We start from the raw sequence: 16,020 nt of genomic DNA on the forward strand, positions 1-16,020 counted from the left end.
GACACACTGCGCTCTCGGCCACTTACTAGAATTCAGGCTCTTTTTGCTCTGGTCTTCAGCTAATGTGGTACAAATGAGTAATTGTAAAATGTAGACCAACCATCATTCACAAATATCCACTGGGAGCATGCTACAGAAAGTAGGAAAGATATCTAATATAAAATGGGTCAAAGAGTGGGAATTGTGTTCTTTAATGCATATGCACTGACAATGGTATGTGTATTTTCGTAACTCAGTGACTTAATATATATATATACACATACATATATATATTTTTTTTTGCAACACTACGCTATTTTGGATTTTATTCAGTTATGGACTGTGAGTTTTTTTGACAGTTTTTTCTATATATATTATGCAATGCACAGAATGTCTTTTAATGCTCTGGGTAAACATGACGCCTTGATTTCGTATATTACAACCTGATACATTTGGAAAACACACAGAAATCAGTCCTAGATTAAATTATAACATTCTCGAAAAAGAAAAAAAAAAAAATTTACAGCAGATCCAAAGGGTCCTACAAATGAATTGAAACAAAAATACAATCCAAGCGTACATGCAGCTGAGCAGTTGAAGGCTTGTCATCTTCTTATCACTATCTTGTTATCAGATCAGAACTTTAGCTACTAAACCACCGCTGTCCTCATTTCACAGTTCTGTGGGTTAAAACTTAAAACGAGTTTCAGATAAACTAAACACAGGCAGAGTATTATACTTCTACAGGGAAGACCTTTAGAGATTGCAAGCTTTGCTAGTCGCACCTCTCTTAATGAGCACTTCCTGGAATACCTGAGCTCCGTCTCACATGCTGTAACAGGCCTGCTGGGAAGGCACATGCTTCTTCTACTACCTTGTTCCTCCTAAACCAGCGGCTCTTTTGAGCAGTCCTGGGGGAGCTCTGAGCCCTTTCGCTGCCAGTGGAGTGTTTCTCTGCCCTACTACACCTGATAACAACCCCAGAACTACATTACATACTTCAGCTCTGGGAAATCGGCTTCACCTCCTTTACGTTTCCCTAACATCTAAAGGAAAAACACAACATAGATATTGCAGCAAGCAAGATGTATTTAGTAAGCCAAGTTAATCAGTGTGTTATTTGTGAGGAAAAATAACTTGGACAAAGTGTAACGTGTCAACACTTACTAGAGCTGGATATAAAAGGTTATTGTTATAAGATTATAAACCATTTTACATATTATATATACACTAAACCACACATTCGCTTTCAGCTTGTCATATTTTCAAAGCCCAAAGTTATATATTAATATCAAATCAGATAAAAACCCAAGCAACTTAGCCATAAATAGCTCAGACACTAGGCTCTAAACAAAGCAAAAAACTTGCTATGAACTACTAGTGTATGCAAATTATAATGGCTTTTATTAGGAAAATAATATTAAATGTACACTTTGCTGTATTTCCGGATATATTACTGAAGACTAAAGTCGCAAGAGCCTACAAGAGCAAGACACTGAGAAAACTCCTACAATAATTATTAACCTCCAGTCCATAAACATTCTTTTCTATTGCCCACTGCAGCTGCAGTAATGTTTTATAGATGAATGATGTAAGAGTTTGAAGGTCCAGGATAGATCAAACAGGACTGTATAAAAGTAGGATGGAGAATTTACTACACTTGCAGGACACCTTCAACACGGGATGATGTCATATCCTGGTAAGGACACCTGAAAAAGTTAAATAAAATGCATAAAGGTCCAGTTTCGTAATAATCACTGCTTAGAAAGGAAGTTTTAGATAAGGGACTAACATGACTGAATGGCAATAAGAGTTACCGTTTATTGTTTAACCAATAACAATTAGTTTACGGCTATAAACAAGACAAATCGAAGTGTTTTATTTCGCAGTGGTGCTTCACATAGCCGCTTGCAGGACTAGCGCCACACACTCTGAACGGATGAGACGCCTATTTTGAATCTGACCCATGGAGAGAAAATAAATAAATAAATAAATAAATAAATAAATAAAATCACACTTCGCCTTCTACTCATATTTATATATTCTGTTTCCACTGTTTACTTTATTTTTTTTTAACAAGCCAGGTTGCCACTAATCAGACCAGAGAGCGTCAATAAAATGAAAAATCTATGAAAGTCTGTGAAAGCTGTCCCTTTTTTGACCTAAAGTCTCTAACCCTCTAGCTGTAGTGCATCAACTAAAACTCGTAACGCAGAATTTCCAACCACCAATTCGGTGCAACCACAGAAACCACCCCCTCAACGCCTGCTCAGAAAGTCAGAACGGTCTCCTCAACGCCGAGGTCAGCAGGTGACATCGAACAAGCGTGCATGCTCACAGTATCAACAGTATTTCTTAATTTTTAAACAAATTAAGAAATACTGTTGATGCCCCCCCCCTCCCCCCGTATAATACTGACTGTACAGTTCACTGTTTTGAGGCAGTAAATATACATCACTCAAATCACTAATATCAGCTGGCTAGATTGTTGCTAACCAAAGATGAACATGGAGGCATCCATGTTTTTTTCCCCTCTTTGCAACTTGACAGTGACGTAATTCCGAGCTCCAAATTCCCACTCCCGAGTTCAGCTGAACGCAGCATTAGTCTCTGGTCCGATGAGCTGCCTTCATATGAATAATTTCCATAAATACATGTGATTGGATAAACCAAAGCAGAGGCTCTGCTACAGAAGCCAGGATTGCTCATGTTTAGAGTTGCAGGTTTTGCAATTCTCTTAAAATAAATGTTGCAATGAAAACTAGAATATTGCATTCTTCAGTAACAGTCCCTAAATTTTTCATTCTGCTCCACCTCCACAAACAAATTTCTCCAAAAATAAATAAGTAAATAAATAAATAAATAAATTGCACGCCATGACGTTTGCCTGGAGCCAAATTTCAAAATTAGACGTGATAAAACCACAGACCGTATAGCCAGCTGCTAAAAATTGATCCGCTGACGTACCCTCGGCTCTAGAAGACATGAAAAGTTCACTTGTCCGTCTCAAGAAGCAAAGCAATTTTTCTTGATTATTCCCAGTGCGGGCGAGTCGTGACTGATTGCTAAATCACTGTTATATTGATCTCAGGTCAGCTGTGTGTGTTAAGGCGAGCAGCGGCTGATGGAAAAGGGTGGCATGTGATTTTCTCAACGTCGATATACGTCCCTACTGGCAGGAAAAATTTGGGAAACGCTGGTGTGATACTCAGGGTGAATTGACTAAGTTCAGCAAATCAGTCCATGAAATGTTTACTACATTAAAAGCTACAACTTTAATAGCAACGTAGAGCTCGCATGAAGTTTTTAAACTCTACATCACTTTATCATTAGAGCTGAGCGGGGAATGCAAGGCTGTGTGTGTGTGTGTGTGTGTGTAAAAACGCTGTGTGTGTGTGTGTGTGTGTGTGTGTGTGTGTGTGTGGGAAACGCTAGTGTTATACTCAGGGTGAATTGACTAAGTTCAGCAAATCAGTCCATGAAATGTTTACTACATTAAAAACTACAACTTTAATAGCAACGTAGAGCTCGCATAAAGTTTTTAAACTCTACATCACTTTATCATTAGAGCTGAGTGGGGAATGCAAGGCTGTGTGTGTGTGTGTGTGTGTGTGTGTGTGTGATGTTAGTGACTAGTTGGAAAAGTGTGTGCACATTTACATCACTCTACTCATTACAATACTGTCAAACCCTCACAGCCTTCAACATCAGACTTCACTGTAAATCCCCAAACCTGCCTTTAACATTTCAAATCCCACACACACAACACATACACACCCACACAACCAAATACACCCACACAACCAAATACACATGCGCGCAGCCACACATACACATGCACACACGAGCACCGCCAAACACGCATACACAAACAGCCACATACATCCACACAAACAACTACACACGCAAGCACATCTAAACACCCACAAACACAAACTGGGACGTGCACAGCCAAAAACAACCACAAGCACACACAAACAAAAAATATGAACTATACAAGTACACACAAACAACTACATGCTCACGCACACAACCACATAGATATGCACAAACAGACACACGCACAAATAACCACCCAAACAGAAACAACTATACACGCACAGACAGACAGATACATATACACACAAGCACACGGGAACAACCCCACTCACACAGAAACCACCACACACACACACACCAACCTCACACGCATGCCCACACGCACGCAAACACACATATTACCAATTATATATACACACAGCTCAGAATAAGGCTGCAAAACTAATTTTGTGATCATAATCACAATTTCTGGCTTTAATACAATACAGGTGTTCACTCGATAATGTTTTTTTTTTTAAAATAGCGTTTACACACACACACACACACAGTTCATGTGTTTCTGTTTAGCTTACACATCATATAGAAAGAATCAGCAAAGGAAAAGGAAGTGTGCATAGTTCTGGACGTGGAACAATGAAGTGCTGTGAGAAAATACTTTCAAGATTATCAAATTTCACAGGCACGCATGGAACTGAAGCAACCCGTCACTCCTTTTACTCAAATTCTTCATTTATTTTTGCTCAGCACTGTACTTTTAGTGTATTTGAACATTTATCATCATTAATAGGCAGGAATGTCCTTTTACCTTTATACACCCACACACACCCACACACACCCGGACACACGTCAGAAACCTCGGAGTGTAGATAGACTGGTGGTTAACACCGCTGTGTATCTTTCCTGCTCTGCAATATTGCTGTGCTTTTTCTACTCTTGTGTGTCTCAGCACATTAACCACTCCAGCTCACATCAGTGAAACACCTCATCGTCATGTCGCCTCACTATCACCGGCAAAGACTGAAATAATCTACAGCTGGGCTGCCAGACAGCGTAGTCTACTGTGTTAGAGCATAGAAATCACCAAACGGCGCCAGCCTGCAGAGCTCATCCTTCTCCGATTTGAGGCCGATTCTTCTCATAAGGGCTGGGTGATACGGCAATATAATATTAATATCGGGATTAATTATGTCACAACATGCCTCACTAAGAAATCATGATTTTTTTTTTTTTTTAAACATAACTATAAACTGACTGGACGGAGCTGATGTGAGGTTAAAATGTTGTACTTTGCTTTTAAATTGAAAAATGATTTTTTTATTACAGATTTGTACCTGAATTTTAAATCATTTTCAATATTTTTTTAAATATTTAATAAAAAAAATAAATTATTAATTTAAAAATACATTTATTATAAATGCTTATAAATTATTAATAATCAAAACTAATTTCTAATGCAGCACTACTGTTTTGCTGGCAGTTTGTGAGTAAATGTATATATCCTGATATGATATTTTGTCATATAACCCTCCCCTAGTCTGTTTCTAGAAGGCTAAAGCATATATCAAACCAACTTGATATATAAAATCTCTAGAACAGATGCTCAAAATGAACAGAGCCGATATGTAACGTTTATATCGAAGGAAATTACATAGTCAAGGTGTCTACTAGTCATTTGTCCTTTTTTTTTTTTTCTTTGAGCGGGGTGCGTCACTACACATCAAGAGGAAGGCGTTGTCCAGGGCTTGAGCTCAATTTCCTTTAAATATACTAGATTTAAAACTAATCTAAATCCATTCTGTACTTGTTTCAACTCATTTTTGTGGCATATTAGTGAATATAATTCATTTCATCAGTCTTGTTTCAGATTTTTGTGGTATTGGTGTTTCTGCAATTCTACAGAAAGTATTTGACTTTTAGACCAAGTGCAATTCTCTCCTGAGATTCGGCACTGAAACACAAACTTCCTCATCAGACTTTTAAAAACAAAGATGTTTATTGGTTCTAGCTTTTGAAAAGGGTTTTACTTGCAACCTTTTCTGAAAGAGAACCTCTGTTATAGAATTCCACAAGGGGGAAAAAAACGACAATAATTTAATTATGTGCACATTACGTGTGAACAAGCGGAGTGAGACAGATAGGTAGAAATAAAAGACAGAGATAGAGACAGAGATGAGGAAAGACAGAGAAAGAAACAAAGACAGAGAGACAAAGAAATAGAGACAGAGAAATAGAAAAAGAGATGAGATGAGAAAGAGATAGATAGAGACAGAGCCAGCAAGACGGAGAGATAAAAAGAAAGATAAGTAAGGATTCATGGTTGAACACTTGAGCTTTATTGGGATACGGAGAGAAAGGTTCGTTTTGTCTTTGTACTGACTGGGTCAAAGCACCTCTATGAAGCAATAAAACACGTGTTCAAGAAAGAACCTGTTTGAGAGATCTGCCTAGAACCTCTAGTTGTTCTTTCAAAAAAACAAACTGCACGACTCTCTAGGGTGCTAGATGGAGTGTAAGATAACACAAATTTGCAGATGTGCAGATTTATTTTATTTAAAAAATGGCAACAGTACCAAACATAAATACTATAGCATAACCTACACACTTAGAGACAAATAGTTCTTCATGCGTACTTTTGGCTAGTTGTGGGTTGTTTAAGCAATATCGCACGAGCAATAGCTCAGTTATACTCAGTATCGGCATGGGTGTGATTTGGCCAAAGGCACAAGTGCCATAGCTAATCACGGCCGTCCTGATCTTCAGTATAACAGCACTACTGTGCTATATCGCTTTTATAAAACAGTTCAATAAACAAGAATTTAATATGGAGTAACTGTCATTTCGGACACAACATGGCCAATTGTTCTGTTTATTTTTGCACCGTGAGCAGAAATAGATCCTGAAGAAGCTGCACTCACCCGTCCGATAGCTAGCCCACATTCATTTGCACATTTCTGTCAAAGATGCTTCCGGTGAAATTGTTTTCCCTCCTTCCTTCCTTTTCATCTTCATTCCTATCAAAATTCTTGTGTACAAATGATTTCAGAAGAAATCTGTTTGTATCCAGCTTGAGAAATGAGGCCCACTGTTGCCAAATGCTACGATATAAGAGGATTAAAACACTTCAGGACGTGCTGTTAAAGGAAAATAATCAAGGTGGTAATGACTGGACACACCCTATGTTTATTCCTTACTTATTTTATTATCTTTATTATTTAGTGTTATATCTTTGAGGGATAAATAAAAATACAATGTAAAGGGTTTTTTTTTTTTCTTCATTCATTTCAGCTGCTGGTACTCATGACCTTATTTGTGACTACCCACAGCTCATGACCACAAGAGAGAACAGGGAAGTAGACCGACTGGTACGCAGAGAGCATCACCAGCATGCATGCAAAAAATAAAATTAAAAAAAAAAAAAAAAAAAAACTCAGCTCCTGCATAAAGATACTTTAGTACCTTAACTCTTTTCCTTTGTATTATTATTACATTTATATTTATAGCATTTGGCAGATGCCCTTATCCAGACTGACATTTTATATATATATATATATATATATATATATATATATATTTTTTTTTTTTTTATTTAAAAAAATTTAATTAATTTTTTTAATTAATTTTTTTTTATTAAACTGAGCAGTTGAAGGTTAAGGGCCTTGCTCAAGGGCCCAGCAGTGGCAGCTTGGTGATGCTGGGATTTGAACTCCTGACCTTCTGATATCACGATATCTCATGGTATTTTTTGTGGTAATGATATAAGTGATGATATGAAAATAGTAACATTCAACACTATCTTTTTGGCCACAAGTCACATCAGCATACAGTCTTGAGAGCCGTCTGATTCACCTCTGATCTTCTGTATCCGATCCAACTCCATATTACGGAGGAAGCTCTTTTTTTGGGAATTAATCATTCTTCCTCGTCTAGAGTTGGAACTCTGCCTTCTGCTGTTCCGCTGTCTGTTCTCGTTCTTCATGCGAGATGCCCATGTCACGTCACGTAAACACATCATCACCTATACAGTTAATATCACGGGACGACAAATTCTTATCATGGGGAGGAACTGTACCAGTACATCATGGACAATACAATATGGCACAGCCCTACTTCCAATCAGAAGCCCAATGTCTTATCCACTGAGCTACCACTGCTTATTATTATTATTATTATTTATTATAGGTGGCACAGTGGGACGCACTGCCACCTCACAGGTCCTGCGTACAATCCTGAGCTCAGGTTACTATCTGTGCAGAGTTCCTGTGCATGTTTTCCTGCGTTGGCGTAGATTTGCTCCAACTTTCCATAAACATGCAGGTTGGCAGATTAGCAATGCTAAACTGCCCATAGGTGTGAGTGTGTGCAAGTGTGTGTGTTGCCCTGTGATACACGATCATCTCACCCGGGATAAATTCTGTTGCTCCTGGGATAGGCTCTGGATTCACCACAACCCTCACCAGGATAATGTGGTTACAGAAGATGCATGAACATTTTCAGTAGTAGTAGTACTACAGGCTGTCCCAAAAGTCTTCATGCACAGGGGAAATTAACACTTTTTTTTTTTTTTTTTTTAAGCGAACCGTAACTTTATTTACAAAACATCCTCTATATGATTGCTATTTCTTTGTAAACACACGGAGTTGTCTCTTGCACTCATGATGAACTCATGTTAACACATGCACGTAATTGCATGTCCATTGCAACCTTGCGAAAGTTTCTCGAAGCAGCTTTGAGAATGATTTCAGTATGTTCTGCTTTTGTTAAAGGCATTCTTAAAGGCTTTTTGAAAAAAAAAAAAAAAAAAAAAAAAGATATATAATATAAACAAAGTATGGAAGACATTTTGGTGAAAAGTTTTAATCTGCCCTATGTATGCAGACTTTTGGGACACCCTGTATTAGCAGTAGTAGTATTATCTAATATCCTTTAACTCCGTGTAGATGTGAAGGTTGTGAAGTTTATCAGGATCAGGGGGTAATAAGATGTTCAAACTGAGCCCTGAATTCCCGGATGTTTACAAATCCCCACAACAAGCTGGAACAAAGTTGCAATGGCTTCCCAGCACCGCTAGCAGCCGGCCTCTCTCTCTCACACACACACACACACACACTACAGAAACATGTAGGAACAAGAAGACATTCCCAGGAGCCGTGTGCAGGAACTTCCCGACACTCCTTCACATATCCACATACATTTCTTCCCAAAAAGCCTGAGAACCGACATGTTGTTGTTGTTTTTTTAACACAAACTCGACATGTAAACAAACCTTGTGTGCTGTAATAGCTTGAGTGTGGCTTTCACAGCTCTCACAGCGCATTGTGGCTCCTAAACAGCGACAAAAGTTACAAAACATAACGCTGGGGGAGGAAAAAAAAACACGCCATGGAGGTAAAGTGGTTAGAAAATCCGCCCTGGTGGTCAGTTTTGCTACAAAAGTATCAGCGGTAGTGCTGTAATCAGTGCTCCATCATTCCCTTTCAGGCCCCTCACACAGGAAACAGAGCAGCTAGGCGAGTCTCTGACAACTGAGTCCCTGAGTGAGAAAACTGTTCAACTCTTAGTTTGCATTTATTCAAATCCAAAATCAGCACTTCCCAAACACACACATACACACACACGTCCACCACATTCCCAGTTATTTACACTGACTTATCACAGCCTTCCATAAGGCCTTCCATATCACAAAACTGCGCAGGAAAAGTGCAGAGCCCGGGCGTGTAAAAAAAAAAACATAGAGAGGGAGAGAGAGAGTAATTCACCATTCCGGCTCAACTTCTACACTACTCACCGACGCCGTACTTTTCCTTCTTGGTAGGAATCCAGCGCGACATCCTCACTCAAACTCACAGACTATCAGCTCGGAATGGCGTTCACCGGTCCAGCCACATGCACAGCTTCTCCCCCCCGGACTTTCTGTGTGGTTGTCTTCACTGTTAGTGAGCTGGGAAGCCGCATCTAAGCGCCATTTTCCATCGTTAACTGCCTGATCCGCGAGAGGGTGCACACTGAGAGAGAAAAGTTTTGGTCACGTGGTTCCAGCTCTACCCACCCGAGGAGATTCCACAATATTTTCATTTTTAATTAAATTTAGTTTGATTTATCAGTAGTGTTATCTTTTCTTTATCCTTAAAAGAATATGAAAAATGTACATTCATCACAAGGATGGGAAGTGTGAGTCAAGTGAGTCGGTTTCTTTAAAAGTGAGTCATTTTAGAGAATCGATTCCAAACCAATGCAATGTTTGGGAAATTGAATCTATTAATAGTGTGAATAGTAATAACTGCATGTACACACTCCTGGGCAAAAAAAAAAAGAGCCAAGCCCAAAATGGAAAAATATCAAGCTTTTAATGGTCTTAACAACAAATCATTGGTGAGGAAATCAGCAAGAATTAAACAGATAGATAAAGGAAGTTAGTATGTGAGAGCTTTCCCCTGTGAGTTCTTTAAATGTTTAAGCCTTGTGGCTCTTGATGGGTTGCATCAGGTGTGGCATATAACCAAATAATGACTAATCTTTTAAGAAAAAAAAAACATCCCTGAAGATATTACTGAATTTAACATCAAACATTTTAATCATTATCATGATTTTACCTTTGCGTACAAGAAGACTATATAAGTGAATTTTCCAGTTTCTAGCTTTTCCCCAAACAAACAGTTCACTGCAGCAAAAGTACACGAGCAAATGGAGGCACAGGAGCTCTCAGGAGTGCATTTCTTTCATTCTTGCTCATTTTCTGACCAATAATTTGTTGTTAAGACCATTAAAAGCTTAATATTTTTGCATTTTGGGCTTGGCCCTTTTTTTTTTTTTCTTTTTTTTTTCCCAGGAGTGTTTGTTTGTTTGTTTGTCTGTTTGTTTGTTTGTCAGTATGGCACACTAATAAACACACAACTTATAAGACCATGTCAGTATGAGAACATTTTATATAGAGTATATTGTTCACATATAGATTTTTCCAATATGCATGAATATCAAACCTCTTGTGTCAACGCTCATACAAATGATTTATGAATAATATCCAGCTTGAGAAATGTGGCCCATTGTTGGCAAACGCTATGGTACAAGAGGAAATTACTTCAGGATGTGCTATTATAGGAAAATAATCAAGGTGGTAATGGATGGACACACCTGATCATGTTTATTCCTTACTTATTTTATTATCTTTTTTATTATTTAGTGTTATATCTTTGATAGATAAATAAAAGTGCAACATAAAGTTTTTTTTTCATTCATTAACTCATTTCAGCTGCTGGTACTCTTATTCACCACACTAATAAATACAGCACTTATAGGGCCATGTCGATATGGGAACATATTATATATTGGATAGTGCCGTCATATAGTTTTTTACAAAATTGCAGTAATAATAATAATGTGTAAATAGCTGTTATAGCAGTTTTCCTGTCCTCAATTTAACAATTGATTGTCGAGACCTTTTACATTTCAGTATTTCTTTTTCTGTTTCTCTAAACGATATATACACTATATGGCCAAAAGATTGTGGACACCTGACCATCACACCCATACGTGCTTGTTGAACATCCCGTTCCAGATTTAGTCCCCCTTTGCTGTTACAATATCCTCCACTCTTCTGGGAAGGCTTTCCACTAGATTTTGGAATGTGGCTGTGGGGACCCCAGTCTATCGCAGAACACCATGCACACACATTCATGCACTCTTTCACACCTAGGGGCATTTTAGCCTAGCCAATCCACCTACCTGCATATTTTTAGGAGGTTTGAGGAAACCAGAGAATCTTGAGGAAACCCACACAGACATGTTAACCTCCACACAGAGAGTAAACAGAGCTCAGGATCAAACCAGGGTTTTGAGGCTACCCACTCACCACCATACCTCTGCCAGATAGAATTTCCTTATGATTACATTTACTCTCTTGGCAGTTTCTTTTATTAAAGTCTACAGCTGTGTTTAGTATTTGAGGGTTAGGCATCTTGCTAAGTGACAGATTCTAGGTGGATTCTAAGTCAGTTCTAGGATTTGACCCACCAACCTTCCAATCAGTAGGCGAGTGCCTTGAAAGCTCAGCCACAGATGGTAGAGGAGTTTTGATAAAAAATTGCAACATACTTATGGCAATAGCCAGTGTAAACTGTGTCTCACCAAAACTGTCCCAAATGCAAGCGATGCTTGTGCGGCATTTCAGTTTTGTTTGGTTCAAAATTTAAAGCCTTGGCCAGATTGTAATCTCTGCTTGCTGTCTTACCTGAGTCTTATCAAAGCTGCGTTGTGGCTGTGTTTTGGCAAAGTTGGTCGAGTTCCTTGCTGTTATTTCATGATGATATTTGGGAAGGTGGTAATAAATGTGGGCCAGCATTGGGACATTACTTACCAGGGCATCAACTGTATTACTGCCAGTTATACTGTGAACTGTAGGTTACCAGCAGCTCATTAACTGAAGCTCTTTTTTTTTCAGTTTCAGAATGAAATTGGGCATATGCATTGATGCAAGACTTGTAACTGTAGCCTATACAGTATTCCTTCCTGCTATTTGAGCAACAAAAAAACCCTCACACAATTGTATCTCTTAAAGTCGTAGCTGAAAGAACTGAATCAGCAGAAGGAGTCATAATGCACGTCACACATCAAGAACGTCATGCTGAGCAGGAACTAGATAAATCTGGGTGTGTCTCTGGCTTGATTAGAACTAGAAAAAATCTGTATGTGTAAAGAAGAACAAGTCACTTATTTTGGCTTTAGTTCAAATTTATTGAGGTCAATTTCATATCTTCATAACTTGGATACTGATGAATCTGATATTAGCCAAAATAAAATATGCCATATTGCATGGTTATGTGCATTTTCTTTTCCCTCTTATCAGCATGTCATATTTGCGATTAAGGTTCCCACGATATATTAAACGGAACAGGCTATATAGCCATCCATCACTGTCTAGGCTGTTATATTTCTGTTTACCCGTCGTATTAAATTCCAGGAGGAGAGGGCTTGGGCTTGACAGGCCTCTTCCTCCTGTTCTGTTAGCAAACATTAATATTCAGCATTATCTGTGCAGCCTTGAGGGGATTCTGGCAAACAATTAATAACCATTACACCATAACATATCAAATTAGGAGGAGAGAAACACACACACACACACAAAAGGAGTCAAAGCACATTGTTGCTCTCCTGAGAATATAGTGTGAATAAAATAGCAGGCTCCTTACTGTGTTTGGGATTTCATTGTGAGTAACAGATTAACATTTTATACAGCACTTTTCTAGACATAAAAATGCAGTATTGTGCAAAAAAGTCCAATTTTTTAAAAATGAAATGCTATCTTACATGCCTCTATTATGCTCAGTGCATTAGTGTGTCGGTAGAAAAGAGAATATATTAGAATTCAAAACCTTTTTTTTTTTTCAAAATAGATACTAATTTTTGTATTTTGTTAAATAATGGATCATATTGTGTAATAGACCATGTTTCTTTTTAAATCATCATCAAGGCTGTCTGGAATTTGATCTGAAGAATAAAAAAAAAAAAAAAAAAAAAAAAACAATTTCTTTAATAAGCCGGGAACATCCTTCCAGCCAATTATTTTTAGAAAACTGAGAATTTTTCAACATAAAGGGCAAATGATGACCTGATTAAATTTCTATAGGTTATTTTAATGTGTACTATTCAATATAGCGATTCATTTAATACCTAGAAACTTTGTCTTCTTTTTACAGAATTTCTCTAGAATTGCCTAACCCTTGTATGTGAACATTTTACTTGAATTATCTAAAAAATAAATAAATAAATAAAATAAGTCCAAAGGAGGCAACTGCTATTATAAGACAAAGTTAATTGTCGATAGACAAATTGATCTAGATCTATGCTGACCACGATTGCACACTATTGATCTATTTAATTTCAGTAATTTTGTTTATATTTAGCATTTAAAAGTCACACTTGATTCACATGGAGCACTGGGTCAAAGAATATAAGCTTTTAATGAACAATGTGGAAGAAAAGGTTTTTATTCATTCATTGTCAGTAATCCTGGCCAAGCATATGTTAAGAGGAGAATCAGAGAAGCTAAAGGAAACTCATGTGGGCACAGGGAGAAAATGTGAAACTCTGACCAGACAGTAAACCAAGCTCAGGATCGAACCCTTGTCCAGGCAGCTGTAAAGCACCAAAACTACACCCGTGCACCACCGTGACCGTTCAAGTTGTTTTCAGTTGAATTAAAATAATATGGTGCATTAAAGCTATTTTGTTCATAAATAAGAAGTAGAAAAATAATCATGTGCCTGGCTAGATCAGTTGAGACTCTTAATCTCAGGATTGTGGGTTGAGTCCTGCGCTGGGCACCAAATCCAGACACTGGGGTAGTACAGGCTAGTGCATTCTCAGTGCCCGCCCTAAGCCCAGATACAATGGGAGGGTTGCATCAGGAAGGGAATCCGCCATAAAACCTATGCCAGTTCAAATATGCAGATCATAAACCGGATTTCCATAATGGAGACGAGTGATCTGTTGTGGCAACCCCTAACCGGCGCAGCCGAAAGAAGAAGTAGAAAAGTAATCTTTATTATCAACCTCTGTGAAATGTTTTATATACCCTTTCATAAGACTTTGCAGAAAAAGAACATTCGAGCTTATACCCCAAAGGGCTGTTCGGTATGCCCCTCTAGGGGAACCCTTTAATAACTTCACAACAGTAGGTTTTCCTAGAGGAAACCCACACGGACATGGGCAGAACAAGAGAAATTGCAAACAGACAGTAACTGGTGCTTGAGAGGGTCCAGGGTTCAATTCTGAGTGGCAATAAATGACAAGTGATAAGCGATAAAGTGCAATAAAACTGTTTTGTTTTGTTCATTTTGATGTAGAATTGTGATTTCAGTGCTGAGCAAAGTTGATTATGATTATCATTTTAGCCATTATCATGCAGTCCTGCCATAAATCCTGCAGTCATGACTTTGAGAAAAGAATAAACCTTTTTTGGAGTATGTCACATACACTTTCATCAACATGTGAAGAAGACGCAGTGCACAATAAACTTTAAAAAAGGTTCCACAGAATTCTTTTAGAAAGAAAAGGAATGGGTCATATTAAGAGGTCAAATATATGCAGTGGACTATTTCCACCATATGTAATATGACCCATAGAGTGTTTGCAAACACAAAACTGACCTCACTGTACCTACAGAGACACTGTGTTTGTTTATATGCTGCTCATGTGATGCTTTACAGTATGATATTTTTGCACAGGCTTGTGTTTAACACATTCATATGCTGGTATTTATGACTAATTATACAATTTTCTCAGTCTTTGTGCTCGCATGTTGTCTTGAATATGTAATATGTACTGTATAATTCCCTACCCAGTGTATTTATTTAATGTTCTGTGTATTTTTGTCTTTTTCTGAGACAATGGAAGAAATTCACCCTTCAGCTCTTACACTGTACATCACATCCTTCAACCCCTTACCTCCAGCAGAAGACTCAGAGCCAAAACAACCAGACACACATATAGCATTTTTTTCCCCAGAGCTGTAGCCGTCATTAACCACAGAGAATCCAGCACTTCTTTTGATATAACGCGGATGTCATTGGTCTGCACCATTACGCACTGATGTATAATCTAAACAATAATATGGCAATTATTATTTTATTAGGGCAGTGAGTTTCCTCCAGATTTCCTCTGGATTCTCCAGTTTCCTCCTACCTCCTAAAAACATGGCATTAGGTGGATATGTGTGTGTGTAAGATTCCCTGTGATTAGGCTCATCAGTCCATTATAATGAGTGTGTGGGAAAATTCTGCTGGAGCAACCTGTATCAGTCGCTCTATCAGCAGAGGGCGATGTTAGTCTTTTCCCACTGCCAACCACCCATCTGCCTTCCCTCTAGGTTGAACAGGAAGTGTGCTAGCCAGATATGCTCTTATATTGTCATGCTTAAGATAGTTTACTGAATTTCTATTTTTAAACCGAGGACAAAGAGAGAGCAATACACACGGACGCCTTCATTATAGACTAAACAGATGAACAACAACAATCACTTTGCATACAGGCTGAAGAGAAACACACCATTAACTGGCTGGTTGCTGGTTTGAATCCCATGACATGACGTATTACGTATTCCTGGCTGGAGATTGGGCTTTGAATTGGAGAGCTGCTAATAGCAGGATCCTAGATGTGACCAGTCTGTTCTTGGAACCCATTAAAACACTTAAAACGTTCAAGACGTTGACAATGTTTCTTTTTGAATCT

At 38.2% G+C, this 16,020-nt stretch overlaps 1 protein-coding gene across 2 annotated transcripts in view; it reads right to left on the reverse strand.

Moving 5' to 3' along the window:
- Positions 1-9,830, reverse strand: part of dock1 (dedicator of cytokinesis 1) — a 258,880-nt gene extending 249,050 nt beyond the window's left edge. Inside the window, exon 1 of one of the 2 annotated variants that reach the window (XM_026915791.3) lies at positions 9,584-9,830. In XM_026915791.3, the coding sequence (XP_026771592.2) occupies positions 9,584-9,626 (43 nt within the window). In that variant the 5' untranslated portion in view covers positions 9,627-9,830. The remainder of the gene's footprint in view (positions 1-9,583) is intronic. The other variant, XM_026915792.3, reaches the window with a different exon arrangement.
- Positions 9,831-16,020: the final 6,190 nt, after the last annotated feature.

The sequence above is a fragment of the Pangasianodon hypophthalmus genome, chromosome 12 (assembly GCF_027358585.1).
Source record: "Pangasianodon hypophthalmus isolate fPanHyp1 chromosome 12, fPanHyp1.pri, whole genome shotgun sequence".
Classification (NCBI taxonomy): Eukaryota; Metazoa; Chordata; class Actinopteri; order Siluriformes; family Pangasiidae; genus Pangasianodon; species Pangasianodon hypophthalmus.